Source organism: Salmo trutta, chromosome 1 (genome assembly GCF_901001165.1).
Source record: "Salmo trutta chromosome 1, fSalTru1.1, whole genome shotgun sequence".
NCBI lineage: Eukaryota > Metazoa > Chordata > Actinopteri > Salmoniformes > Salmonidae > Salmo > Salmo trutta.
Genome location: NC_042957.1, coordinates 53,316,894 through 53,344,587, shown reverse-complemented (window position 1 = coordinate 53,344,587; position 27,694 = coordinate 53,316,894). Strand labels below are relative to the sequence as shown.

The 27,694-nt window shown below is 43.2% G+C and overlaps 2 protein-coding genes across 3 annotated transcripts; both read left to right on the top strand.

The window, feature by feature from the left end:
* The first annotated feature begins 963 nt into the window (after positions 1–963).
* Positions 964–7,616, top strand: LOC115203966 (chondroadherin-like protein). Its single transcript, XM_029769136.1, has 8 exons — positions 964–1,020; positions 1,496–1,672; positions 1,868–2,062; positions 2,330–2,631; positions 2,760–3,264; positions 3,492–4,178; positions 4,340–4,506; positions 6,552–7,616. Exons 1-8 carry the CDS (start codon positions 991–993, stop codon positions 6,856–6,858), a joined length of 2,370 nt encoding a protein of 789 aa, XP_029624996.1. The 5' UTR covers positions 964–990; the 3' UTR covers positions 6,859–7,616.
* A 7,582-nt stretch (positions 7,617–15,198) lies between these two features.
* Positions 15,199–19,101, top strand: LOC115199956 (RING-box protein 1). 2 transcript variants are annotated; one of them, XM_029762539.1, is made up of 5 exons: positions 15,199–15,331; positions 16,014–16,092; positions 16,169–16,239; positions 18,562–18,647; positions 18,876–19,101. In XM_029762539.1, the coding sequence occupies exons 1-5, from the start codon at positions 15,254–15,256 to the stop codon at positions 18,886–18,888; spliced, it is 327 nt and encodes a 108-aa protein (XP_029618399.1). In that variant the 5' UTR covers positions 15,199–15,253; the 3' UTR covers positions 18,889–19,101. The 2 variants fall into 2 exon arrangements, with proteins under 2 accessions (XP_029618399.1, XP_029618409.1); XM_029762549.1 differs by having other exon boundaries at positions 15,205–15,305.
* The last annotated feature ends 8,593 nt before the right edge of the window (positions 19,102–27,694 follow it).

The following is a 27,694-nucleotide window of genomic DNA, read 5'->3' as shown; positions in this document are numbered from 1 at the left end:
AAATCATTGCGGACAATTTTAGCTAATTAGCAACTTCAACTACTTACTACTCTTTAGCTACTTTGTAACTACTTAGCAACTACTTAGAATGTTAGCTTATCCTTTAAACTAACCCTTCCCCTAACCTTAACCATTTTAGCTAACCCTTCCACTGATCTTAACCCTTTAACCTAACTCCTGAACTTAAACCCTAGCCTAGCTAATGTTGGCAAGCTAGCTAATGTTAGCCACCTAGCTAGAATTCGTAACATATCATACATTTGGCAAATTTGTTACATCTTGTACGTTTTGCAAATTCATAACATATAATACGAATTGTAATTTGTATAACATATCATACAAAATTGGTGATGACATCCACAAATGAATACATACCACACAAAGTGTAACATATCATACCAAATGGAGTGTCTGATTTACATACAGAATAATAAGAAATGCTCAGAGACCAGGTTGTGGAAGCAGACTACTGTTAATTGAACTCTGGTTTTAAAAGCTACACATAAAAAAGCTGTCAATTTATAGAGTAATTCACATACTTAGGAATAAGCCTGGCAGGTTTGGCGTTAAATTCATTTTCTAATTTCCTTTTATGTAGGACACGCACACTGGTTGAATCAATGTTGTTTAACCAACTTGGAATATACATTGAATTGACGTCTATGCCCAGTGGGACAGTTGGCTACCTTCGACCTCTAATCTGTTAGAAAATGTATTGCCAAGGTGTTCATTTGAGGTTAGGTTTCGCAGGGTCCGGGAGTCACGACGAAAGAATTTATCAAAGCAGTGTTTGTGAGACCCCTCACTGTTGCAAGTGCTCAGTCATTCTAGCAATGTAGAAGTCTAGTATGTACGTGAACCCCTTGGCGCTCATATTCTCCGTTGCGCGCAGCTCCTCCACAGTGGAAAAATTATATACAGACCTACACTTTTCCTTGAGTGGGAAACTTTATAAAGCTATTTGGGAAGGCTACATACTAAAAGCATTGGATGCCAAATTTGACAAATTCAACCATAAAGGTATGTTTATAATCTTAAATGTACAATAGGAACATTCTAAAAGGTTACAATATTTATCAAATAGCAAATGTTATGGAATGCTGCTGAATAACAACCAGATTTGTATTTTTAGATTCAATAACTAAACGTTTAAGTCTTTAAATATGCGTTAAATAAATACATACAATCCTCCTGGCATTGGAAAAGGGTTTTTTTTTTAGTCCCGAGGGAAAGCCTATCGGTGCGTAAAGGTTTCCAAGTTGGAGACGGGATTCTCCATGTCTTTGAATATTTTTGTTCCATTGTCGCTATAAGAAGTAGTCTATTGTACTATTTTCACTGTATTTACAATACCTATTCAAAGTTGTGAGACTGTAAAAAATTGGGTGAGAAATAGTCTTTGAGAGCCGTTCGTGCGTAATATGCATAACTATCATTACGTTAGGCCTACAGTCAAATCCCGTTTGTGTTTGTCTTTTTCCCAAAACCCCCACAGATGTGTTCCTTTGCGGATTGCCTCTCTAGGTGGCTGGTTGCGGTTTTGATGCTCTTGGTCATACTTTTACCAGCTCAAGCGGGAAAGTGCCCAAGGTTCTGCATCTGCGACAACTCCAAACTCACAATGGCCTGTATCGGCAAGAATCTGACTCAGGTTCCCCCCACGATAGATGAGGTGAGATGCCAATGAATCAAAATGATCAATGATGGATGTTTTACAAGTTAGATGATATGGTTTAAACCTTCATTTGTGGCATGCATGCAGTGCTGTATTTTGCTATTCATCCACCCACGCATTTAATTTTTTCCTTTTCCATATTTAAACCTCCCCTACTTTTTCTATTTCTCATTCCTATTTCCTTTCCCTCAGATTACAGTGAAACTGGACCTGAGTAAAAACGATATCCAGGTGCTACCGACCCATGCGTTCCTGCACATCCCGCACCTCACGCACCTCACCCTGCAGCGGTGTAACATCAGGGCGGTGCGTGAGGGGGCCTTCCGCACCCTGGGCCGCCTGGTCTCCCTCAACCTGGCCAACAACAACATCGAGATTCTTTACCAGGTGAGGTAGCGGCTGGCACAGTCACCGGGGACATGGGGTAAACAAATAAATGTCAGTTTTGGTGAGGGAAGCACCAGATTAGATTGACATAGAATCTTCTAGTAACAATGATACCTACATGGTACCTTTCGGGTGCAAGTTATGTTGTACACAAAGCTGTCACTTCTTGCACAAAGGCCATACTCCCATCCACCAACTTTTCTGAGCCGTTTAATGTCACATGCATCATGCCTGTTTCCTAACTCTCCCTCTCTCCCCATCCAACAGGAGTCTTTTGACGGCCTGTCATCCCTAAAGCAGCTGACGTTGGACCATAACCGTGTTGAGGAGATCCAGCCAGGGTCCTTCACTCAGCTGGGCTTCCTCAACATGCTGTCCCTCACACATAACCAGCTGGTGTACATCCCCAACATGGCCTTCCAGGGCCTGCACAACATCAAGTGGCTGCGTCTCAGTCGCAACTCCCTCAACAACCTGGCCATGGAGGCCTTCGCTGGCCTCTTCACCCTCACACGCCTCAGCCTCGACCACAATGAGCTGCAGTTCTTCCCCACACAGACTATGACCCGGTGGGAAACTTACATTTTCTGTGCAGTTGTCTGACACTATTGTGCAATGGTGTCCTGGTCCAATAGTATTTAAGCTTGACGACACTTGACCTTTTCATGCTCTGTCCATTTTCTCTCCTTTATTTAAGACTGGCTCAAGTCACCCGCCTGGACCTGAGCTACAACCCCATGACCTACCTGGGTGAGGATACTGTCTCCATGCCAAAGCTCACCCACCTCTACCTGGACCACATGTCCCTCCAGGACCTCTCAGACACAGCCATGTCCCAGGCCCCCCTCCTTTCCCACCTGGACCTCAGCCACAACCAGCTGCGCTACCTGGAGCCCCTCTCTGGCCCCATGGAGCTAGCCCGCCTCAACCTAACAGGAAACCCTATCCACTGTAACTGCTACCTGAGGCCCCTGAAGGAGTGGGCCAAGAAAGGGAAGGTGAAGTTGATGGGGGTCTGCGCGGGTCCCCCTCACCTCTCTGACGAGCCCCTGGAGGCAGTGGGGCCTATGGAGCTGCGCTGCCGGAGCAGGGAAGACATGATAAAGGAGGAGTTTGAAGAGCAGGAGGAGAGCAGGGAGCGTGCACTGCCCACAGCCAAGCCTAAGAAGAAGAGCAAGTGTCCGGATAACTGTGACTGCGCTGTGAGTTGCTCTTGTTGTTAATACTGAGATAGTGTATGGGGGGCTGAGCGATGGTGCAATGTTGTGCCACAAATAATGTTCAAACTTGCTACCATGACAGCACACTTGCCATCATACTCAGAGAAAAATTGGACTGATAATTCAGTCATCCATATAAAAACTGCTCTCCAATTCTTGTTTGGAAATGTCCCTCTGAACCCATCTCCCTCTCTCTGTCCCCTGCTTAGGTGAAGGCTCAGCATGCCACATGTGAGAATCGTGGTCACACCAAAGTCCCCTACGGCTTCCCCTCTAATACCCAGCTCCTGGACCTGCGCAGCAATCACTTCCATTACATCCCTAGCAACAGTTTCCCCGGCACAGACCAAGTGGTCTCTCTGCATCTGGAGCACTGCAAGGTCCGTGAGATCGAAGGCAGTGCCTTCCGGAGCATGAAGGGACTGGTCTACCTCTACCTGTCTGACAATGACCTCACCTCCCTGGGCTCAGAGACTTTCACTGGGGCCCCTGAGCTCACCTACCTCCACCTAGAAGGGAACCAGCTGGCCATGTTCCCTGGAGCTGCCCTGGCCCCCCTGCCCAGCCTGCTTGTGCTCCACCTGGAGCGGAACACTATCGGTAAGCTGGAGTGGGCAGGCCAGCTCTCCTCAGTCCCCAAGCTGAGAGGACTCTACCTGACCAATAACACCATAGCCACTATAGCCCCCGGCGCTCTCAACTCCGCCCACCTAGATACTCTTCACCTGGGGTCCAATCAGCTTGCTGAGGTGCCTACCGACGGGCTGTCCAAGGCCTCCAGTTTGACCGAGCTCTACCTTTCTGGAAATTCCATTCGCTGGGTCGGACCAAAGGCGTTCCTTCCTGTGTCCAAGAGCCTGAAGCAGCTGTATATGGATGACATGGGTCTGGAGAAGGTAAGATAGATAAAGAGATGTATTTTGCCAGGTTTACGTTGAAAAATGATCTCTATCTGCAGAATTGGGGTCAATACCATTTCAAGTTATCAATGAAAAACTGCCCATTAATGTCTATGAAGAATTCACTTTCTGAGTGGTTGCTTCTATTCCCTCCATAGATGTCCAGAGACTCCCTGGCGGGGCTAGGCTCTGGGCTGACCACTCTGTCTCTTGGGGGGAACCAGCTGGAGGAGCTGCCTGACCTGAGCCCACTCACTGGGCTGGAGGTCATCAACCTGGCCCACAACCCCCTGCTATGTGATTGCACCCTGCTGCCACTCCGCAGGTCAGTAGTCCACTGCTTAGTGAATGACCAGTTTGTGGATGCTGCTGTGCAAGGGAGTCATGCACATAAATTAAATCAACATTTTATTTGTCACATGCTTCGTAAACAACAGGTGTAGATTAACAGTGAAATGCTTACTTACGGGTCCTTCTCCAACATTGCAGAGTTAAGTTAAAAATATCTATATTTTTAAATAGAAATAGTGACACGAAGAGAAAATACACAGTGACTAACAAATAACAATAACGAGTAAAAGTAACATGGCTATATACAGGGAGAACCAGTACCGAGTCGATGTGCAGTGATATGAGGTAATTGAGGTAGCTATGTACATATAGGTAGGGGTAGTAGCAGCAGCGTATGTGGTCATTTTTTATTTTTTATTAGGATCCCCATTAGCTAACGCTGTAACGCTAGCTAATCTTCCTGGGGTCCACATGTGAGAGTGATGTGTGTGCGTGTTATGTGCGTGTAACTATGTGTGAGTGTGTAGGTAGAGTACAATGTGTGTCCATAGAGTCAGTTCAAGAGAGTTGGTGCAAAACAGGGTAAATGCAGGTAATCCGGGTAACGATTTCATTAGCTATTTAGCAGTCTTGTTTAGCAGTCTTATGGCTTGGGGGTTGTCAGCCGGTTATTGTCAAGCAAAAGACTGTCGCTCTCACTGTAATTGACCGTTAATTAACATAAACACGTTTAGCATCTCCAGGCCTCCATTCACACAAGCTGCATATAAGCGGCTGATGCATGCCTTTGGAACATCTACATTTTAAAATGTCTGATAAATAAAAAAAATGTGGTGCCTTGCAGTCGGATTCCAAGCAGTTGCCATAGCAAGCGATGATGCAGCCAGTCAAGATGCTCTCAATGGTGCAGCTTTAGAACCTTTTGAGGATCTGAGGGTCCATGCCACATCTTTTCATCCTCCTGAGGGGGAAGAGGCATGGTCGTCCCTTCGTCACAACTGTGTTGGTGTGAGTGGACCATGTTAATTCCTTAGTGATGTGGACACCGAGGAACTTGAAGCTCTCAACCCACTCCACTACAGCCCGGTCAATGTGGATGGGTGTGTGCTCGGCCCTCCTTTTCTTGTAGTCCATGACCAGCTCCTTTGTCTTGCTCACATTGAGGGAGAGGTTGTTATCCTGGCACCACACTGCCAGGTCTCTGACCTCCTCCTTATAGGCTGTCTCATCGTCGTCGGTGATCAGGCCAACCACCGTTGTGTCGTCAGCAAACTTAATGATGGTGTTGGAGTCGTGCGCAGTCACGCAGTCATGGGTGAATAGGGAGTACAAGAGGGGACTAAGCACTCACCCCTGAGGACCCCCTGTGTTGAGGGTCAGTGTGTCGGATGTGTTGTTGCCTATCCTCACCAACTGGGGGCGGCCCATCAGGTATCCAGTTGCAGAGGGAGGTGTTCAGTCCCAGGGTCCTGAGCTTAGTTATGAGCTTTGAGGGCACTATGGTGTTGAACGCTGAGCTGTAGTTGATCAACAGCATTCTCACATAGGTGTTCCTCTTGTCCAGGTGGGAGACGGAAGTGTGGAGTGCAATAGAGATTGCGTCATCTGTGGATCTGTTGGGGCAGTATGTGAATTAGAGTTGGTCCAGGGTGTCTGGGATGATGGTGTTGATGTGAACCATGACCATGACCAGGTCCAGGGTGTCTGGGATGATGGTGTTGATGTGAACCATGACCATGACCAGGTCCAGGGTGTCTGGGATGATGGTGTTGATGTGAACCATGACCATGACCAGGTCCAGGGTGTCTGGGATGATGGTGTTGATGTGAACCATGACCAGGTCCAGGGTGTCTGGGATGATGGTGTTTATGTGAACCATGACCAGCTTTTCAAAGCAAGAGTGCTACAGGACGATGGTAATTTAGACAGGTTACCTTTGCGTTCTTTGGCATAGGGACTATAGTTGTCTGCTTGAAACATGTAGGTATTACAGACTGGGTCAGGGAGAGGTACACACAAATGATTTAACTCTGCTAACCGTCAGGCTCTAACTCATTTGCGTCCTCTCTCTCTGCTCAGGTGGATGGAGAATGTGAGTCTAAAGATGACAGCCACCTGTGGTCACCCTCCTGAGTTCCGGGGCCAAAGTGTGAGGGATGTCCATGTCTTTAAGAGCTGTCCAGGGGAGAGTGCTTCTCCTGGCAAGACCCTCAAAGGATTCAAGGACACAAAATCAATAAAACCCAAACTCACTCTCCTCAAGGTGACCATGGCAAAAGCCAAGCCAGGAAAGGCTAAACCCATGCCAACCAAGCCCAAAGCCAAGCATCTGAAGAACCCTAAGGCACCAACATCCAAAAAAATCAAGAAGACTAATAAAAAGTAGGAAATCAGTGATGTAAATGGCTGTAAGTCTACTGCTTGGACAGAACTCTATATGCACCAAACGGACAAGTGCTATTTCATCTCACCTCACTGAATGTAATTTGAGCATGCAGAAATGTGTTTTTTAAATTTTATTTGTGAGTCTGCAAGTTTGAGTTTGAGTTTATTTTATTTTTACAGGGACAGTGCACATTAATCAACGTTTCAGTAAAAGTGCCGGTTTTAGCCAGCCGGCTAATTTTCAACCCCAGTCCCTGGGCAAGTTATTAAAAACAATCACAATATAGACAATCATTGAGCAGTGAGCACGCGCAGAGCAACATAGGACAAGCAAGACATAGCATACAGACAGAGCAACACAGGACAAGCAAGATGTAGCATACAGACAGAGCAACATAGAACAAAAAGCAACAGTTCATTTTCTGATTAATTTCCAGTCTATTTTAGAATCTTATGAAGCCAGGGTTTCGGAAGAGTCGGGATTTAAGAGACCCAAAGCCCTATTTGCAGTACCATATATATCCACCAAGTGTCACTTGATGCAATAAGATTTTTCTGTTCTAGTTCGACCAACTTTTCTATTACACATACAATGTTATGTTTCATATACATTTTATATATACCCTTTGTGCAAATGGAGAACAAGGCTGAATATATGTAACATAAGGTTGCTGCATTTTCAGCTGTTACATAACCCTTAGATGCATGTAAATCCATGCACATTGGCTTCTTGCTCATTAAATCTCCTACAACACTAAATCAGTGTCTAACAGTTTTGTTTGATTTTCATGTTCCTGACAGAGGTGTGCAAGGATTGGTCTATTGCATGCTTTATCTGATCCTCTACATAACAATTCTGGGTAAGTACGCCAGCAAAGTATTTTATGTAATGCGGCTCCATGCAATACATGTATGTGCCAGTCAGTGGTACTGTCTTGTGGTAAAGGTATCCCAGGTGCAATCTCATTAGTGCTTGGTATCTTGTGTGCAGTTGCCTCTGTCCATTTTTACAGTCTATGGCTGTTGTAGTTTGTTGCATTTTACATTTAGACTGTAAAATATCATCTGGCACAATCTCTATTTGCACTGGCACTATCTCTGTTTGCAGAGCTCATCAACTGCCACCAGGTGCCAGAACAGGCCTATGGTGTAAGGGTTAGCACTCTGGACTCCAGCACTCTGAATCCAGCAATCTGAATCAAATCTTGGTAGAACCTGACTTTTTACCTTCTCTGCTCTTTTGCTGATCCTAATCTTCTCATAGAGTGGGCCTGCATGGACAGAACCTTGGTCACTGTTAAGAGATACTTTTGACGAGATGGGAAAGTCCATTGGAATTGTATGCTGCGTTCAAAACAACTGGGAACTCGGAAATCTCCTACTTCCGACTTAAGTGCATTTAAGACAACTGGGAACTTGGGAGAAAAACGAGATCCAACTGGGAAAATTGTTTTGAACGGTCATCCAATTCGGAATTCCAAGTCAGAAACTGGCATCTTTCTAGAACCAGGCTGTATCACATCCAGCCGTGATTGGGAGTCCCATAGGGCGGCGCACAATTGGCCCAGCATCGTCTGGGTTTGGCTGGGGTAGGATGTCATTGTAAATAAGAATTTGTTCTTAACTGACTTGCCTAGTTAAATAAAAAAATATTTTTTTGACTTTCTTACCTGAAAATCACTGTCATGATTTTACCTCGTTTTTTTCCTGAGTTCCTAGTTGCCTTGAAAGCACCACTATTAATGCCCATTGTGTACATTGCCCATGCGTCATCAGTAGTTACCACAGACACAAAGTCCTCCTATTGGGAGGAGGTCAGAGACCTGGCCGTGTGGTGCTGGGACAACAACCTCTCCCTCAACGTGATCAAGACAAAGGAGATGATTGTGGACTACAGGAAAAGGAGGACCGAGCACGCCCCAATTCTCAATCGACAAGACTGCAGTGTAGCAGGTTGAGAGCTTCAAGTTCCTTGGTGTCCACATCACCAACAAACTATCATGGTACAAACACACCAAGAGTCGTGAAGAGGGCACGACAAAGCCTATTCCCCCTCAGGAGACTGAAAAGATTCGGTATGGGTCCTCAGATCCTCAAAAGGTTCTACAGCCGCACCATCGAGAGCATCCTGACTGGTTGCATCACTGCCTGGTATGGCAACTGCTCGGCCTCCGACCGCAAGGCACTACAGAGGGTAGTGCGTGCGGGCCCAGTACATCACTGGGGCCAAGCTTCGTGCCATCCAGGATCTCTATACCAGGCGGTTTCAGAGGAAGCCCTAAAAATTGTCAAAGACTACAGCCACCCTAGTCATGGACTGTTTTCTCTGCTAATGCACGGCAAGCGGTACCGGAGCGCCGGTACCGTCTAGGTCCAAAAGTCTAGGTCCAAAAGGCTTCTTAACAGCTTCAACCCCCAAGCCATAATGCTCCTTAACAGCTAATCAAAGGGCTACCCAGACCCCTCTTTTAAGCTGCTGCAACTCTGGTTATTATCTATGCATAGTCACTTTAACTCTACCTATATGTACATATTACCTCAATTACCTCGACTAACCGGTGCCCCTGCACATTGACTCTGTACCGGTACCCCCTGTATATAGCCTCGCTATTGTTATTTTACTGCTGCTGTTTAATTATTTGTTACTTTTATTTTCTGTTTTTTACTGAACACTTTTTTTCTTAACTTCTTAAAACATTGTTGGTTAAGGGCTTGTAAGTAAGCATTTCACTGTAAGGTACAGGTAATACCTGTTGTATTCAGCGCATGTGACAAATAACATTTGATTTGATTTTAAACCCCACCTATTTCTAAAATGTATCTTCTTAAAGGTGCAATAAGAAAATAAATCGCCCCGCAATTTATTGGTTTCTAAAATTCAAATATAGTATTTTCAGCTGTTTGAAGCTGGTGTACAAAAGTAAAAGATGCAAAAACAAAACTTATGAATGGGAAGCATAGAAATAACACACATAGAACAGATCTACTCAAGATAGACGACTGCTGGTCGTTTCCAATGGTAGCAAATTAATCATAGAGGGCAGAAATAGCAACATGATGGGCAAAGCCAAGAACGAGCTAGTGAGATCCTATTAGCATTTTTTTGCATGTTTTTGCATATTTCCGTTAAGGAACGCCTACTCTTTGAAGTACATGTGTGCAATAACTCAATACGCCTTTGCACTCCATCTGAAGAACACCATTTTTTTTTTTTACTTTGGCAAAGTTAAAGTCTACAAAACTTAGTCCACTCTGTTTGTAACATATTCTAGTTTTGTAAACAAAAAACTGTATTGAGATCAAATGTTGAATCTATGAGAAAATGCCAACCGGTTGCTTCACATTTGTACATCCGGTGAAATATCTGGCTCATTGTTCTATCTGATGATCTACCGCTTCTTAGATTTGCTTTCAAATGAGAATTACAGATCTATATCTGCATTTCACTGTTAATTTGGTCATCACCCAAAATTTGGCCATCATCCAAATTTTGAATTAAGACCAAAAAACGATTTTTTGTTTTCATGACTTTTTACGATATAATCAATTATGACATTGTGGCTGAATTATCTAGTTGAAATGTCGTCAATGGTTTGCATGGTGCATTCTGGGCGATTCTTGGACAAGGAGAGTTCTCCTTCAAGAAGTGAATAGACGCTAATTGGGCGAAAGCTAAAAAAAAGAAAACATTAGCATGAATTTCGTCAACAAGAAGTACAACATTACAAATATTTTCCGAGATGTGAGATTATTCACTTGTTCTCTGTAATATCATATAGCTTTGGAATCGTGACATTATGTACTTTCGAGGAAAATAGGCAGGTTTCTCAACTCTTGGTGCTTTTAAGACAACTGGAAACTCTGGGGGAAAAAACCTTGGACAAATCACGACGTCAGTGATTTCCACGTCGTACTGTCGGAGCTCTAGAAAGATGCCTGAGTTTCCTCAAATCAAATCAAATTTTTATTGGCCACATACACATGGTTAGCAGATGTTAATGCGAGTGTAGCGAAATGCTTGTGCTTCTTGTTCCGACTATGCAGTAATATCTAACAAGTAATCTAACAAAGGGTTGAATAGAATATGTACTTATAAATATATGGATGAGCGATGGCTTGCGGCATAGGCAAGATGCAGTAGATGGTATAGAATATAGTATATACATATAAGATGAGTAATGTAGGAAATGTAAACATTATTAAAGTGGCGTTATTTAAAGTGACTAGTGATACCTTTATTAAGTCAATTTATTTAAGTGGTCAGACATTTTAGTCTGTATGAAGGCAGCAGCCTCTCTATGTTACTGATGGCTGTTTGAGAGTCTGATGGCCTTGAGATAGAAGCTATTTTTCAGTCTATCGGTCCCAGCTTTGATGCACCTATACTGACCTCGCCTTCTGGATGATAGCGGGGTGAACAGGCAGTGGCTCGGGTGGTTGTTGTCCTTTATCATCTTTTTGGCCTTCCTGTGACATCGGGTGGTGTAGGTGTCCTGGAGGGCTGATAGTTTGCCCCCGGTGATGCGTTGTGCAAGACCGCACCACCTTCTGGGGAGCCTTGCGGTTGGGGGCAGTGCAATTACCGTACCAGGCGGTGATACAGCCCGACAGGATGCTCTCGATTGTGCATCTGTAAAAGTTTGTGAGTGTTTTAGGTGACAAGCCAAATTTCTTCAGCCTCCTGAGGTTGAAGAGGCGCTGTTGCGCCTTCTTCACCACGCAGTCTGTGTGGGTGGACCATTTCAGTTTGTCCGTGATGTGTACACCGAGGAACTTAAAACTTTCCACCTTCTCCACTACTGTCCCGTCGATGTGGATGGGGGGGTGCTCCCTCTGCTGTTTCCTGTAGTCCACGATCATCTCCTTTGTTTTGTTGACGTTGAGTGAGAGGTTATTTTCCTGACACCACACTCCGAGGGCCCTCACCTCCTCCCTGTAGGCCGTCTCGTCGTTGTTGGTAATCAAGCCTACCACTGTAGTGTCGTCTGCAAACTTGATGATTGATTTGGAGGCGTGTATGGCCACGCAGTCATGAGTGAACAGGGAGTACAGGAGAGGGCTGAGAACGCACCCTTGTGGGGCCCCAGTGTTGAGGATCAGCGTGGTGGAGAAGTTGTTTCCTATCTTCACCACCTGGGGGCGACCCGTCAGAAATTCCAGGACCCAGTTGCACAGGGCGTGGTCGAGACCCAGGGTCTGGTACTCCTCTTGTCCAGATGGGATAGGGAAGTGTGCAGTGTGATGGCGATTGCATCGTCAGTGGACCTATTGGGGCGGTAAGCAAATTGGAGTGGGTCTAGGGTATCAGGTAGGGTGGAGGTGATATGATCCTTGACTAGTCTCTCAAAGCACTTCATGATGACAGAAGTGAGTGCAATGGGGCGATGGTCATTTAGTTCAGTTACCTTAGCTTTCTTGGGAACTGGAACAATGGTGGCCATGTTGAAGCATCTGGGGACAACAGACTGGGATAGGGATTGGTTGAATATGTCCGTCAACACACCAGCCAGCTGGTCTGTGCACGCTCTGAGGACGCGGCTAGGGATGCCGTCTGGGCCAGCAGCCAAGCATCGGTTAACAGATTTAAATGTCTTACTCACGTTTGCCACGGAGGAGAGCCCATAGGCTTTGGCAGCGGGCCGTGTCAGTGGCACTGTATTGTTCTAAAAGTGGGCAAAGAAGTTGTTTAATTTGTCTGGGAGTAAGATGTCGATTTCCGCAACTGGGCTGGTTTTCTTTTGTAATCCGTGATTGACTGTAGACCCTGTGTAACAGTATAACTTCCGTCCCTCTCCTCGCCTCGAACCAGGGACCCTCTGCGCACATCAACAACTGACACCCACGAAGCATCGTTACCCATCGCGCCACAAAAGCCGCGGCCCTTGCAGCGCAAGGGGAACAACTACTTAAGGTCGCAGAGCGAGTGACGTCACCGATTGAAACGCTATTAGCGCGCACCACCGCTAACTAGCTAGCCATTTCACATCGGTTACACTCACCCCCCTTTTGACCTCCTCCTTTTTCCGCAGCAACCAGTGATCCGGGTCAACAGGATCAATGTAACAGTATAGCTTCCGTCCCTCTCCTCGCCCCACCTGGGCTCGAACTAGGGACCCTCTGCGCACATCAACAACTGACACCCCATGAAGCATCGTTACCCATCGTGCCACAAAAGCCGCGGCCCTTGCAGCGCAAGGGGAACAACTACTTAAGGTCGCAGACCGAGTGACGTCACCGGTTGAAACGCTATTAGCGCGCACCACCGCTAACTAGCTAGCCATTTCACATCGGTTACACCTGCCACATACGTCTAGTGTTTGAGCCGTTGAATTACAACTCTACTTTGTCTCTTTACTGATGCTTTGCTTGTTTGATTGCCTTGCGGAGGGAATAGCTGCACTGTTTGTATTCGGTCATGTTTCCGGTCGCCTTGCCATGATTGAAAGCTGTGTTTTGCGCTTTCAGTTTTTCACGAATCCTGCCATTAATCCACGGTTTCTGGTTAGGGAAGGTTTTAATAGTCACAGCGGGTACGACATCTCCGATGCACTTGCTAATAAACTCGCTCACCGAGTCAGCGTATACATCAATGTTGTTGTCTGAGGCTATCTGGAACCTATCCCAGTCCACGTGATCGAAGCAATCTTGAAGCGTGGAATCAGATTGGTCAGACCAGCGTTGTATTGACCTGAGCACGGGCGTTTCCTGTTTTAGTGTCTGTCTATAGGCTGGGAGCAACAAAATGGATTCATGGTCAGATTTACCAAAGGCAAGGCGCGGAAGTTCGAGTAGCAATGATCCAGAATTCTGCCAGCTCGTGTCCACATTCGTTATGCTGATATAATTTTGCGAGTATTGATCTTAGGTTTGCTTTGTTAAAATCCCCAGCTACCATAAATGCAGCCTCAAGATGTATGGTTTCCAGTTTACAAACAGTCCAGTGAGGTTCTTTCAGGGCCGACGTGGTATCTGCTTGGGGGGGATATACACGGCTGTGACTATAATCGAAGAGAATTCTCTTGGAAGATAATGCGGTCGGCATTTGATTGTAAGTAATTCTAAGTCAGGTGAACAAAAGGAATTGAGTTCCTGTATGTTGTTGTGATTACACCATGAGTCGTTATTCATAAGGCATACACCCCCGCCCTTCTTCTTACCAGAGAGATGTTTGTTTCTGTCGGCGCGATTGCATGAAGAAACCGGGTGCCTGTACTGACTCTGACAACATATCCCGAGTGAGCCATGTTTCCGTGAAACAGAGAATGTTACAATCTCTGATGTCTCTCTGGAAGGCAACTCGTGCCCTAATTTCATTCACCTTGTTATCTAGAGATTGGACATTGGCGAGTCTGACCAGTAGGCCTTCTGAGTCTGACCAGTAGGCCTCTCCGTCTGCCTCTCCTGCGGCGACTGCGTTGTTTTGGGTCTGCCTCTGGGATAAGATCGCATGTCCAGAATGGAGGTCTGAACAAAGGATCTGCTTCGGGAAAGACGTATTCCTGGTCGTAATGATGATAAATTGACATCCCTTTTATATCCAATAGTTCTTCCCGGCTGTGTGTAATAACACCTGAGATTTTCTGGGCTAACAATGTAAGAAACAGTGCATAAAAAAACAAATAACTGCATAGTTTTCTAAGGACCTGAAGCGAGGCGACCATTTCTCTTGGAATCCCGAGTTGGATGACCGTTCAGAATTATTTTCCATAGTTGGAGTTCTTTTTTCCGAGTTCCCAGTTGTCTTGAACGCACTGAAGTCGCAAGTCAGATGTTTCCAGTTCCCAGTTGTTTTGAACGAGGCATTCCAACTCGGGAACTCGGGGCTCTTGCCCCGTTCAAAACAATTGGAACTCGGTAATCTCAGAATTCAGTGCGTTTAAAGCAATTGGGAACTCGGAAAAACAAACTCAGACTGGGAAAAATCTATTTCAATGGTAATCCAACTTCCACTCGGGCCTCTTTCTAGAGCTCCAACTTTCCGACCTGAAGTTCTCTGACATGATTTGACCTCGTATTTTTCCGAGTTCCCCATGCCATGTTCAAAACAACTGGAACTTGGAAAAATACGAAGCCAAATCATGGCGTCAGGATCTTCAGGTCGGAAATTCGTAGCTCTAGAAAGGTTCCCGAGTTGGAATTCCGAGTTGGATTTTTCGAGTCGAGCTCGTTTTTTTCCGAGTTCCAAGGTTGTTTTGAACGCGACATTGTACCCCGTTTTTGAGAAGAGATTGCGTGACGATTAATTTAGCAACTGTGTGACGCAGCATGATAACGTCAGCACGACTGGTCGACATTCTGCTGGGTGGGGTGTTACGTCATTCTATTCATATCACAATGGGATGTCTATCTCCTCCTTTCTCTAATATCTCTGTTCACACGAAAGTTCGATAGTCAACATGGCGGCAGCGATGGATGTTGATACCCCAAGCGCCACGAATAGTGGAGCAAGTAAGAAACGTTTTGAAGTGAAGAAGGTATTTCTTTTAAAAATAAATCATAGCTAAATTTTAGACATACTGTAAGGTTCGATGTTATCATAGGCTTAATACGGGTTTGGGTACAATCTTCGCGCGATTAGATAGCATAACTTGCTAGCTCGCGAGCTAGCTGCAACTAGACGGAGTCCCTGTTTGGCTGTATCTAGTTTTGGGGAGTGAGTTTGCGTTTCACTTGTAGGGCTGATCGCTACCTAATCAGTTAACTAATCTCACTGTTTGTGGTAATAGTAGCTAGCCAACCACTACTAGGTTCAGCTTTAGATGCATTGGCATTATACGAAATCAATGACTAGCTAATTTGCTCAACTGGCTAACGTTAACTTCCTTGTTAGCTTGCTAAAATGTCAGGGCCCAGTTGCACTTGTGAGGTTGTCTATGTATTGACGCTGAATGAGTGAAAAATGATATATCAAACACTAACATTTTCACCCTGGCCTTGTTTGTGATCAATGTGGATAGTGAAATAGACCTAACTTGTCTGATCAAATGCAATAGTGATTTGGATGACTAAATGTCTCCTGACACCAGATTAACATGAATAAATTGTGAATAACAATAGGCTCCTTTTTTAATACATATTTGAAACAACATCAGTATCAAGCAAATACTAACTGCCAGTGATATGATCATAATTTCATATGACTCTTCTTCTTTACAGTGGAATGCAGTGGCACTTTGGGCCTGGGACATTGTGGTGGACAACTGTGCCATCTGTAGGAATCACATTATGGATCTCTGTGAGTATGCCATTAACAGTATTTGACAACTGGGTTAATAAAGGTGTGTGTTACACATTTCTCTTGTCCTCCATAGGCATAGAGTGCCAGGCTAACCAGGCCTCTGCCACATCAGAGGAGTGCACCGTAGCCTGGGGAGTCTGCAATGTGAGTCAGACTTATTTGCTTTTGTATATTTTGCATACATCCTGATCAGTTAGATTGTAAAGTTCAGTGTGAGAGTATTGAAAGAACCGCAGCATGATCTAAACTAATCTGCATTATATTGAACTACCCTAAAAGTATAGCATTTTTTAATGTATATTTTGAGCTGTGTTTGAATACTCATACTAACCCACTAACCATACTATTTGTGACATAAATTGAGTATGTAGTATACTTATTGGTCATAGTATGGATATAATTCCTGGATGTCGTACTACATTTGCAAAAATACAAAGTATACAAGCAGTGGACACTCTTTCTGTGCTTTTTTGGCCCATAAGGCAATTCTTCAGAAAATGGGCGTGGCTTCACAGCGTTTTCAGATTTGAAGAAATTGGCAGGAAAATTATTATTACAAATGTTGAGCAATGTAATAAAGTCATGACTTTTCAAATAAGTTACGTTACATGTTCCTATTTTGCAACAAAGCCTCCTTCACTCACGCTGCCAAACATACCCTCGTAAAACTGACTATCCTCGACTTCGGTGATGCCATTTACAAAATAGCCTCCAACACTCTACTCAGCAAACTGGATGCAGTCTATCACAGTGCCATCCGTTTTGTCACCAAAGCCCCATATACCACCCACCACTGAGACCTGTATGCTCTCGTCGGCTGGCCGTCACTACATATTCGTCGCCAGACCCACTGGCTCCAGGTCATCTGTAAGTCTTTGCTAGGTAAAGCCACACCTTATCTCAGCTCACTGATCACGATAACAACACCCACCTGTAGCACGTGCTCCAGCAGGTATATCTCACGGGTCATCCCCAAGCCAACACCTCCTTTGGCTGCCTTTCCTTCCAGTTCTCTGCTGCCAATGACTGGAACGAATTGCAAAAATCGCTGAAGTTGGAGACTTTTATATCTCACTCACTAACTTTAAGCATCAGCTATCTGAGCAGCTCACCGATCGCTGCATCTGTACACAGCCCATCTGTAAATAGCCCATCCGTAATTAGCCCATCCAACTACCTACCTCATCCCCATATTGTTTTTATTTACTTTCTTTGTTCTTTTGCACAACAGTATTTTTACTCGCACATCTATCACTCCAGTGTTAATTTGCTCAATTGTAATTACTTCGCTACTATGGCCTAATTATTGCCTTACCTCCTTACTCCATTTGCACACACTGTATATAGATTTTTTTCTATTGTTATTGACTGTACTTTTGTTTATCCCATTTGTAACTCTGTTGTTTTTTTGTTGCACTGCTTTGCTTTATCTTGGCAGGTCGCAGTTGTAAATTAGAACTTGTTCTCAACTGGCCTACCTGGTTAAATAATGTTGAAATAAAAAATGTTGGCTGACAATTTGTTAGCTACACTATCCTTAGGCACAGCATAGCATTACAGCACCATGTAATGGTATGTTAACTAGTTACCTAACGTTAGTTGGCTACTAATACATCGATCTTGCCAGGCAGTATATTAACTATAATCTAACGAACTGCACAATGTTTATTGACGTGATTATTCACGTAATTCTTAGCTAAGTGTTATAGTCGTTGTGCGTTCTCAATGGACATTGTTAATTCTGGCTATCTTCTCCTATTTCAGAGCACTCTGAGTGTGCCAGAGCGTAGAATAACTGATGAATTTACGAACGCTCAACACCCGGTGAATATAAGGCCGGTGTCAGTAAACGTCAGAGAAAGAAAAGCGTAATTAAATTGTTGCCAGCAGCACATTTAGTCACCAACACTCTGGATAACATGAAAACAGCCTAACCAGCTCTGCTATGGCGAGTAACATGGTCAGTGACGTGTTCTCTCATTTGTGTCTGGAAATGGCTCATAAGCTAGCCACCGTTTGCCAATCAGCTTGTGTGCTTGACTGCCGTTGCGAGGTCAGAATGCTCGGATCAACCCTATTCCTCTGCCGGAGTGTCCAGTGACATGTTCCGAGAGTGAAACGCTCTGAATTTATGAGCGGACAATCTGACAACGCTCTGGATTTACGAACACCCAGAGCGCACTCTGGCACTCCAGATTGAATTCACGAACACACATGAAATTGTCAAATGTCAAGCTAGTCATTTGTTATGCTAACAAGCTAGCGAGAGGTTGCATAGCAACAGCATCAACTTCCGGGTAGACGGGCGAAGCACGAGTACGCTCAACTGAAAGAATACCGTTTGTTTAGTGTACTAAAAGGAACTAATAGTGTATATACTCATTAAGTATGTAGTATACAGTATGTGTATTCAAACACAGCTATTGTCTTGGTTTGCTGTTATGTGAATAATATCTTCTCTCCCAGCATGCATTCCATTTCCACTGTATCTCCCGTTGGTTGAAAACCAGGCAGGTGTGCCCCCTAGACAACAGGGAGTGGGAGTTTCAGAAGTGAGTGTCATCATTTTATTCATAACACTTATTCAAAACACTACTCCATGGTCCTAGCTAAACTGCTGTCAATCAGAGCTGCAGTGTGCTTGCCTTTTGATAGCTGATTAAAAACAACAGCCATGTGTCCATGTTACTGGTGCTAATGCATTATTCCACTGCCTCATTGTAGATGAGCTGTGTATGTCAAACAGTTAATAACTAACACTCCCTTTCCCTCTCTTACAGATATGGACACTAGGTGCAAGACTCTGAACCATTACTTGGGCTTCTGCAAGTTTCATGCTTTCTGTTGCTTTCTCCTTCTTCGTATGATAGACTACACTTTGAGTACATTGCAAATACTGAGGACATCCACATTTCATTGTTTTAGGCTCGCTGGAAAACAATATTTTTTAAGTTGAATTTGCAATGTTGTAAATTATAAATAAACAATGTTCTGTGTAACTGCCTCGATTTGGAATTGAGGACTAGACATGGAAATACAATTTTAGAAATACCATGTAGGCCATCATTGTAAATAAGAATTTGTTCTTAACTGACTTGCCAAGTTAAATAGGTTCATTTAAGGGATTTTTGTAATGATTAGAATTTTTTTATTTTTTTTTGTGTTGGAAGTTACAGATCATTGGCTGAAAGACCAAATTAACTAAACATTTTTCTAAGATGAAATGCTTCATATCTTAAAGTTGCACAATGCAGAAAATCGCTCCGCATTTCCTGGTTGCTAAAACCCTAATAGTTCGCCTAATTTCAGTTAGTGAATAAACAAGTTAGTAAATCGCTGTGAAATATTTTCCATAAGCAAAAATTGTTTCAGCTGTGTGAAGCTAGTGTACAAAATCGAATGTAAGACACAAAACTTAAGAACGGGAAGCATAGAAACAGCGTACATGGAACATATCTACAGCTTCTTAGACTTGCTTTCAAGTAGAATAAAACATCTATAACTCACATTTCTTTGAATTTGGTCAGGCCACCCAAAAAGTTACATATTGCCACTTTAACACAAATTACCACATCCAGCACTAGCTTGCAGTCCCATTTTCTATTTGCTATGATTCTCTAGTATGAATGACAGTCATAATGCCACATTGATTATACTTTGGCTGCTGAGACTACAGAAGTGGTCGGTGTGGTTTGTTATCGGACTGGATGGAGGGTAGACCTTTCCAGAACCTCTCGTCCCCAAAATGGAGGCATTTATTGCAGGAGGCAATTTTGAAGAGGATATTCCATGGAGCCAGCATGCATTGTGTGAGGAGCTGACCCACTATTGGTCACTAATAGTCACCGGCGGATGTTGACCTTGTGAGACCGAGGTAAAGTTGGTTTTATATTCGGACATTCAACAGACATTTGCCAAAAGCCATTTAAGAATGTAAAAATCAATAACTAATTCACTGTTTGTCACATTATCATCAAGCTAGATATGATTTATTCTATAAATGTCCAGCATACTTTTACAACTTTTTTGTTTTGAGTAGAAATTCCAGTTTTGACTTGATAGAAATACATTGACATTCAACAGACATTTGCCAAAAGCCATTTAAAAATGTAAAATCAATAACTAATTCACCTTTTGTCACAGAATCATCAAGCTAGATATGATTTAGTCTATAAATGTCTAGCGTACTTAAACTTTGCTTTGAGTAGAAATTCCAGATTTGATAGAAATACATAAAATCTCATATTGCATTTAAAGATGAAGAAATCTAACTCAGTGATTGTCTCAGAAAAAAGTGAAAATATGCATTTATTTGCAATAACTTTAAAGAAATGTTAATTTCAAGTGTAATTTGTTCTATATGATGTTAGACAATATTTACATAAAGTTGTGAAATATTTACAATCTTAAATTTTATGCCAAATCAATGTTTGCATTTTTAGTGCAACAGTTCCACATTTTAAAGTAGTTACAAGGCACAACAGTAATTTATTTATACATCTCTAATTTAACAGCAAAGAGGCCCCTTCCAATCATTTTCTATTTTGGCTTTGTTGAAGACCTTTGTCAGCCCTAGACAAGCTGAATGGTACCATCTCTGGCACACAGAGCATTCTATCTGCAGCATTAAAAACATTAAACAGGGTTATGTTTATTTACATGTAAAGTACAGTTCTGGAATACCCAAATTCTGTTAGATGCTTTAGAGTTAAATCACATTCAATTTGAAAATGTTCCTTTGTTCAATTGCCAAATTGACTTTAAATTATATACATTTGACCACAACCCTGATAGCAGCACACACAACTGTGGTGTTAATCATCGTTGAGTATTCAGGCAATATAAATCATATAGTAATAAAGACATACATTTGCAAAAAACGTATGTGTTGGTAAAAAAGGTATCACACATCAATGTTGTAATATCAAAAATTACAATAATGGCAGTCTTTGACATCCAAATCAGTTTTATCGTCACTTGTGCCAGATGAGTTTGAGTTTATTTTATTTTTACAGGGACAGTGCACATTAATCAACGTTTCAGTAAAAGTGCCGGTTTTAGCCAGCCGGCTAATTTTCAACCCCAGTCCCTGGGCAGGTTATTAAAAACAATTACAATATAGACAATCATAGAACAGTGCGCACATGCAGAGTAACATAGGACAAGCAAGACATAGCATACAGACAGAGCAACATAGGACAAGCAAGATGTAGCATACAGACAGAGCAACATAGAACAAAAAGCAACACGACAAAATCCATAAAAACAAAGTGTTTCCACACCTCACAAGCTACAGACAACAGACAACATGGAAAGCGGCAAAACACAGCTAGGGATTATGTTCACAAATCTGATTGACCTTTAGCCATGTCTTCATGCATTTTGTGAAAGTGTGATATGTGGTGCAGTTATGTGTGTCTGATGGCAGTGTATTCCAGACATGGGACGCTCTCACAGAGAAAGCGGATTTACTAAAGGTGCTTTTCCTTAAGGGAACTATACAGTCACCTCTCATGGCAGACCTTGTGGATCTGCTGCCATATGTTTGGATTTTCTGTTTAACAAAAATACTGAGTGGAGGGTTTAACAAAAATACTGAGTGGAGGGGGAGCCAGGCCATTTAGGATCTTGAATACAAGACATGCGTCGGTGTAATGCACCAGATTTTCCCAACTCAGGAGCTCATGCTTTCTGAGGATGTAACAGTGATGATGGCTATTGGGCTTCCTATCGAGCACTTTGAGAGCCTGTTTGTAGACAGACTGAATAGGTTTTAATGTTGTATAGCAAGCTTGGGTCCAACTAGTCAAGCAGTATGTTAAGTGGGGGAGTATCATCGATTTGAAGTACAGTCTTGCTACCTCTGTGGTCAAACAATTTAGTATAAATCGGAAATTAGCTAGGTTGAATTTGGTTATTTGAATTACCTTTTTCACATGCTTTTTAAAAGAGAGGTTGGAATCAAGTATGATTCCAAGGTACTTAAAATCAGATACCACCTGGAGCTTCTCCCCTGACACATAGACATCTGGCTCAGTAGCATCTGTTGCCCTCTTTGTGAAGAACATGCAAACAGTTTTTTTCACATTGAGATGCAAACACGAGTCACTGAGCCACTTTGTAACCTGGACCATTACAGTAGTGAGTTCTTGTGCAGCTTGTTGTTTGCTCTTTGCATGCACATATATCACTGTATCATCTGCATACATTTGAACTTCAGACCCAGTGCAGACGGAAGGCAGATCATTAATGTACAGGCTGAACAAGAGGGGCCCCAGTATTGACCCTTGGGGCACGCCCACATCATAGCTAAGAGTGGGCGACAGCTCATTGCTCACTCTGACGCACTGAGTTCTGCCTTCAAGGTATGATTTCATCCATCTCAAGGCATCGGGGGAAAAGTTGAACTTGGACAATTTTGTGATGAGAATCTCATGGTTAACAGTATCGAAAGCCTTCCTTAGGTCCAGAAACACAGCCCCAACAACGCCCCCTTTGTCCATCTTGGACTTCACATTTTCCAGAAGAAAGCAGTTGGCCGTTTCTGTGGAGTGTTTCGCTCTGAAGCCAAACTGCATGGAGTGTAATGTGAAGGGGCTGTTGTTGAGGTGGGAAATCAGTTGTTCTGCTACACACTTTTCAACAACCTTCGACACTACAGGTAGTATACTAATGGGCCTGTAGTTACTCACGTCAGCAGGGTCGCCCGATTTAAAGATGGCCGTTATTATGGCTGACTTCCATACCCTTGGAAACACCCCCAGACCAATAGATGTGTTGGTGACCTTAGTAATGGGGCCAATGAGTGACTCTTTGTAGTTTTTAAGAAAGGTAGAGTCCAGCCCAAACACATCTTTGGATTTAGAGTTCTTTAGTGAGCTAATCACATTGTTCACCTTTGACTCAGAAACCTCCCTTATGATGAAGACAGGTTGAGCGTCATTCACTTACACTGAGCCCAATAAACCAGTGGAGGGGTTCTGTGTCAGTACCTTGACAGAGTCAATAAAGTAGGAATTGAAGGCTATTGCTATTTCGACTGCATCCTGTGTTAGATTGTTATTCACCATGATTTCTAGTCTTTTTGCAGTGTTACTATGGTCTTTCCCTGTTAACTTTTTTAGATTCTCCCAGATCAATTTTGAATTTCCCTTTGCCTCACCAATTATGTTAATAAAAAAGTTTGCCTTGGCCTGTCTGATTTCTTTCATCACCTTATTTCTCAACATGGTAAACCTACGTCTGTCATGCTCTAATTTGGATTTTAGGGCTGTTTTTAGAGCATAATCTTGTTCTTTCATCAATTTCCAAATTTCTCCATTTAGCCAAGGAAGAGTGCTCTTTTGGCCAGGTTTGGATTTGATTTTCTTTAGGAAACCATTTATTGTAGCCTGGATTGTGGATAGAAAAACCTCACTATCAGCTTCCACGTCTGTATAGGACAAGAGATCATTCCAGTTAATTCCATTAATTGCGTTTTCAAAATAGTTTAATTCTCTCTTAGGTATTCTTAGTTGATCCGGCTTTCTAACAGTAGAGAGGTTAAACCTGCTCTTAGACAACTTTCTGGCTATAAGTGTCAAATTATGATCAGACAGCCCAGTAACCATATTGAATGATTTAGTCACTCTCTCTGGTTTATTACTGAACACCAAATCAATCTGTGTTTTAGAGCAACAAGTCACCCTGGTTGGCCCTTTAACGAGCTGTGTAAGGTCAAAGGTATTAGTGATCCGTTTGAGGGTTTTCCTACAAGCCTTGTCTTCATAATTAATATTAAAATCTCCCATTAAGATGACCTCCTTCCCAAAATCACATTCCCTAAGCATGTTATTAAACTGATCAAAAAACACACTTTTGGTGGAAGGTGGTCTATACATTCCAATAAGGGTAAAAGACATTTGGGGAGACAGTGTAACGTCCAGGCCAATACATTCTAGTTCATTATCACATGACCACTCAATTTGTTTACATTGGATATGTTCTTTAATGTAAATCATCAGACCCCCTCCTCTTCCTTCAATCCTGTCTCTCCTGAAAACATTGTAGCCAGGCACAATCAAAGCAGCACATGGAGAGTTTTTATGGAGCCATGTCTCTGAGAGGCAGAGGAAGTCAAGGTTGGAGTCTGTGAGTAGATGTTGAATTTGATCACTTTTTGGAATGACACTACGAATGTTCAAGTGCCCTCCTAGTAGTCCCTTGGGCTTAGCCCGTGGGTCCCAGATGACTCGAGAGTGATTGACACATTGAAAAAAGTTAAATTTTCTGTGTTTTCTGACAGCTGTGTGTACCTATTACAGTGAATTTCTGCCATAGTATGTATCTAGTATCTCTCATAGTAGAATAATGAAATATAGTAATGATAAGAGAACATTAGAGCAATAACTAGGGTTGCAAAGGGGCCGGAAATGTTCCATGGGAAGTTAAGCCCGGGAATTTTGCTTAAATTCATCACAAAAGTTTGCTTATAACAGTGAACCTTTTTTTGTGGGATACACATAAGGCAATTCCAGGTCTTGTGGTATATTTTGGTTAAACCATCCCCAATTTAATGGAATTGCAACCCTCTGCATGCACAGTGCATTCTTCCATCACATGTACAGATGATTCTCAAGATCTTGCACACTAATGAGATGCTATTGAGCCCAGACTACTACACTGTCTGAGCCAAGCACTACATGCTTTCTGGTAAGTTTTGATAACAATACTAGGTGGGGTGAATATATTTTATATGACATACATGATTTTTTTGTTAACTAGTAAATAGTAGCCTACAGCAAAGTGTGTTTAAATCATTTCTAACTTGTTAACAGTTTCTGCTAGTTAGCTTTTGCTACCATGTGGGGTTGAGCTTGCTTGAGCCTGCTAACTGAGGAGTGTTAATTCACCTGTTTCCATACATATTTCATTTTAAAACATTTATTTACAAAGAAGTTATTTAATCTAACTGCTTAACTATTTATCTGTACATGGAATTGTATTTTTTTTTAAATGTACTCCTTTTTTTCTGATCTTCACAGGAAAATGCCATGGGCACTATCTGATGTGTGGAGACATTTCACTGCAGCTAATGTAGAAGGAAAAGCTGTGTACATTTGCAAATACTGTGCCAAATCATATGTGAAGAATGCAACAAAGATGCAGAATCATCTGGCCAAGTGCATAAAGTTCCCTCAGCGCTCACAACAAGCAACCTCTGACAAAAGTCCCTCTACTTCTATTCGAGGTGAAAATGATGAATCAGACACCTTATCGATAGTAACGGCTCATGGTCCTCCTGGAATCAGACGTTTTTTTGACTCAATGGAGGAACGTAGTCAGAGAAATGCTGATGAATGTCTTGCTTGAGCTGTGTATGCGGCTGGTTCACCTCTGATGCTCACAGGCAATGTGTATTGGAAGAGATTTCTGAATGTTCTTCGCCCAGCATACACCTCTCCAACCAGACATGCTTTATCTACTAATTTGCTGGATGCAGAGTTCAACAGAGTTCAAGTGAAGGTCAAGCAAATCATAGAGAAAGCAGACTGTATTGCAATCATCTCTGATGGGTGATCGAATGTTCGTGGGCAAGGAATAATTAATTACAATCTCCACCCCTCAACCAGTATTCTACAAGAGCACAAACACCAGGGACAACACACACCAGTCTCTACATTGCAGATGAGCTGAAGACAGGCATCAATGACCTTGGACCACAGAAGGTATTTGCACTGGTGACAGACAATGCTGCAAGCATGAAGGCTGCTTGGTCTAAAGTGGAGAAGTCCTACCCTCACATCACACCCATTGGCTGTGCTGCTCATGCATTGAATCTGCTCCTCAAGGACATCATGGCACTGAAAACAATGGATACACTACAAGACAGACAATGAAATTGTTAGGTATGTGAAGGGTCATCAAGTTATAGCAGCAATCTACCTCACAAACAAAGTGAGAAGAATAAGAGCACCACATTGAAGCTGCCCAGCAACAACCGTAGGGGCGGTGTTGTCATCATGTTTGACAGTCTCCTGGAGGGGAAGGAGTCTCCAAGAAATGGCCATATCACACTCTGCCGATATGGACAGCCCCATTAAGAGGATCCTCCGGATGATGTATTTTGGGAGAGAGTGGTAAGCAGCCTGAAACTCCTGAAACCTATAGCAGTAGCCTTTGCACGGATTGAGGAGACAATGCCATCCTGTCTGATGTGCAGACTCTGCAGTATTTCACTGCCCACTTCACTGTTGCTCCAAGCAGAGGAAACTGCAGTTCTGAAATACATCAAAAAGCGTGAAGACTTCTGCCAGAAGCCCATACACGCCGCAGTGTACATGTTAGACACCAAGTATGCTGGCAAGAGCATCTTGTCTGGTGCAGAGATCAACAAGGCCTATGGTGTCATCACTACCATGTCTCACCACCTTGGCCTAGATGAGGGCAAGGTTCTTGGCAGTCTGGCCAAGTACACTTCCAAGCAAGGGCTTTGGGATGGAGATGCAATATGGCAGTTGTGCCAACCTAGCTCAGCAGCCATCTGGTGGAAGGGACTTTGGATCTGAGGCTCTTTCCCCTGTTGCCTCCATCATCCTCCAAATCCCACCAACATCAGCCACCTCAGAGTGCAACTGGTCCTTGTTTGGGAACACACACACCAAAGCACGCAACAAGCTGACCAATACAAGGGTTGAAAAATTGGTGGCCATCCAGGCAAATTTGAGGCTTTTTGAGCCTGACCGAGCCATCCTCAACAAGGTTGGAAAGTGACAATGAAGATGAGGCCTCAGTATGATGTCTTTGCCAGGTAAAGCCCCGCCTTATCTCAGCTCACTGGTCACCATAGCAGCACCCACCCTCAGCACGCGCTCCAGCAGGTATAGCTCACTGGTCACCCCCAAAGTCAATTCCTCCTTTGGCTGCCTTTCCTTCCAGTTCTCTGCTGCCAATGACTGGAACGAACTGCAAAAATCACTGAAGCTGGAGACACATATCTCCCTCGCTAGCTTTAAGCACCAGCTGTCAGAGCAGCTCACAGATCACTGCACCTGTACATAGCCCATCTGTAAATAGCCCATCCAACTACCTCATCCCCATACTGTATTTATTTATTTATCTTTCTCCTTTGCACCCCAGTATCTCTACTTGCACATTCATCTTCTGCACATCTACCATTCCAGTGTTTAATTGCTATATTGTAATTACTTCGCCACCATGGACTATTTATTGCCCTATTTATTGCCTTAACTCCCTTATCTTACCTCATTTGCACACACTGTATATAGACCTTTTCTACTTTATTATTGACTGTATGTTTATTTATTCCATGTGTAACTCTGTGTTGTATGTGTCAAACTGCTTTGCTTTATCTTGGCCAGGTCGCAGTTGTAAATGAGAACTTGTTCTCAACTAGTCTACCTGGTTAAATAAAGGTGAAATAAAAGAAATGTTCAAGAGGTGGATATTGAGGATGTCCAGGGAGAAGACATGGACGCCTGAGAGGAAGACAACCAAAGCTTTAGTTTTTAGACTATCATTTTACAGATGTATATTGACAACGTTTTTGGGAGATGCGATGGATCATTGGGATCATTCAATATTCCCTTCTCTTTTGTTT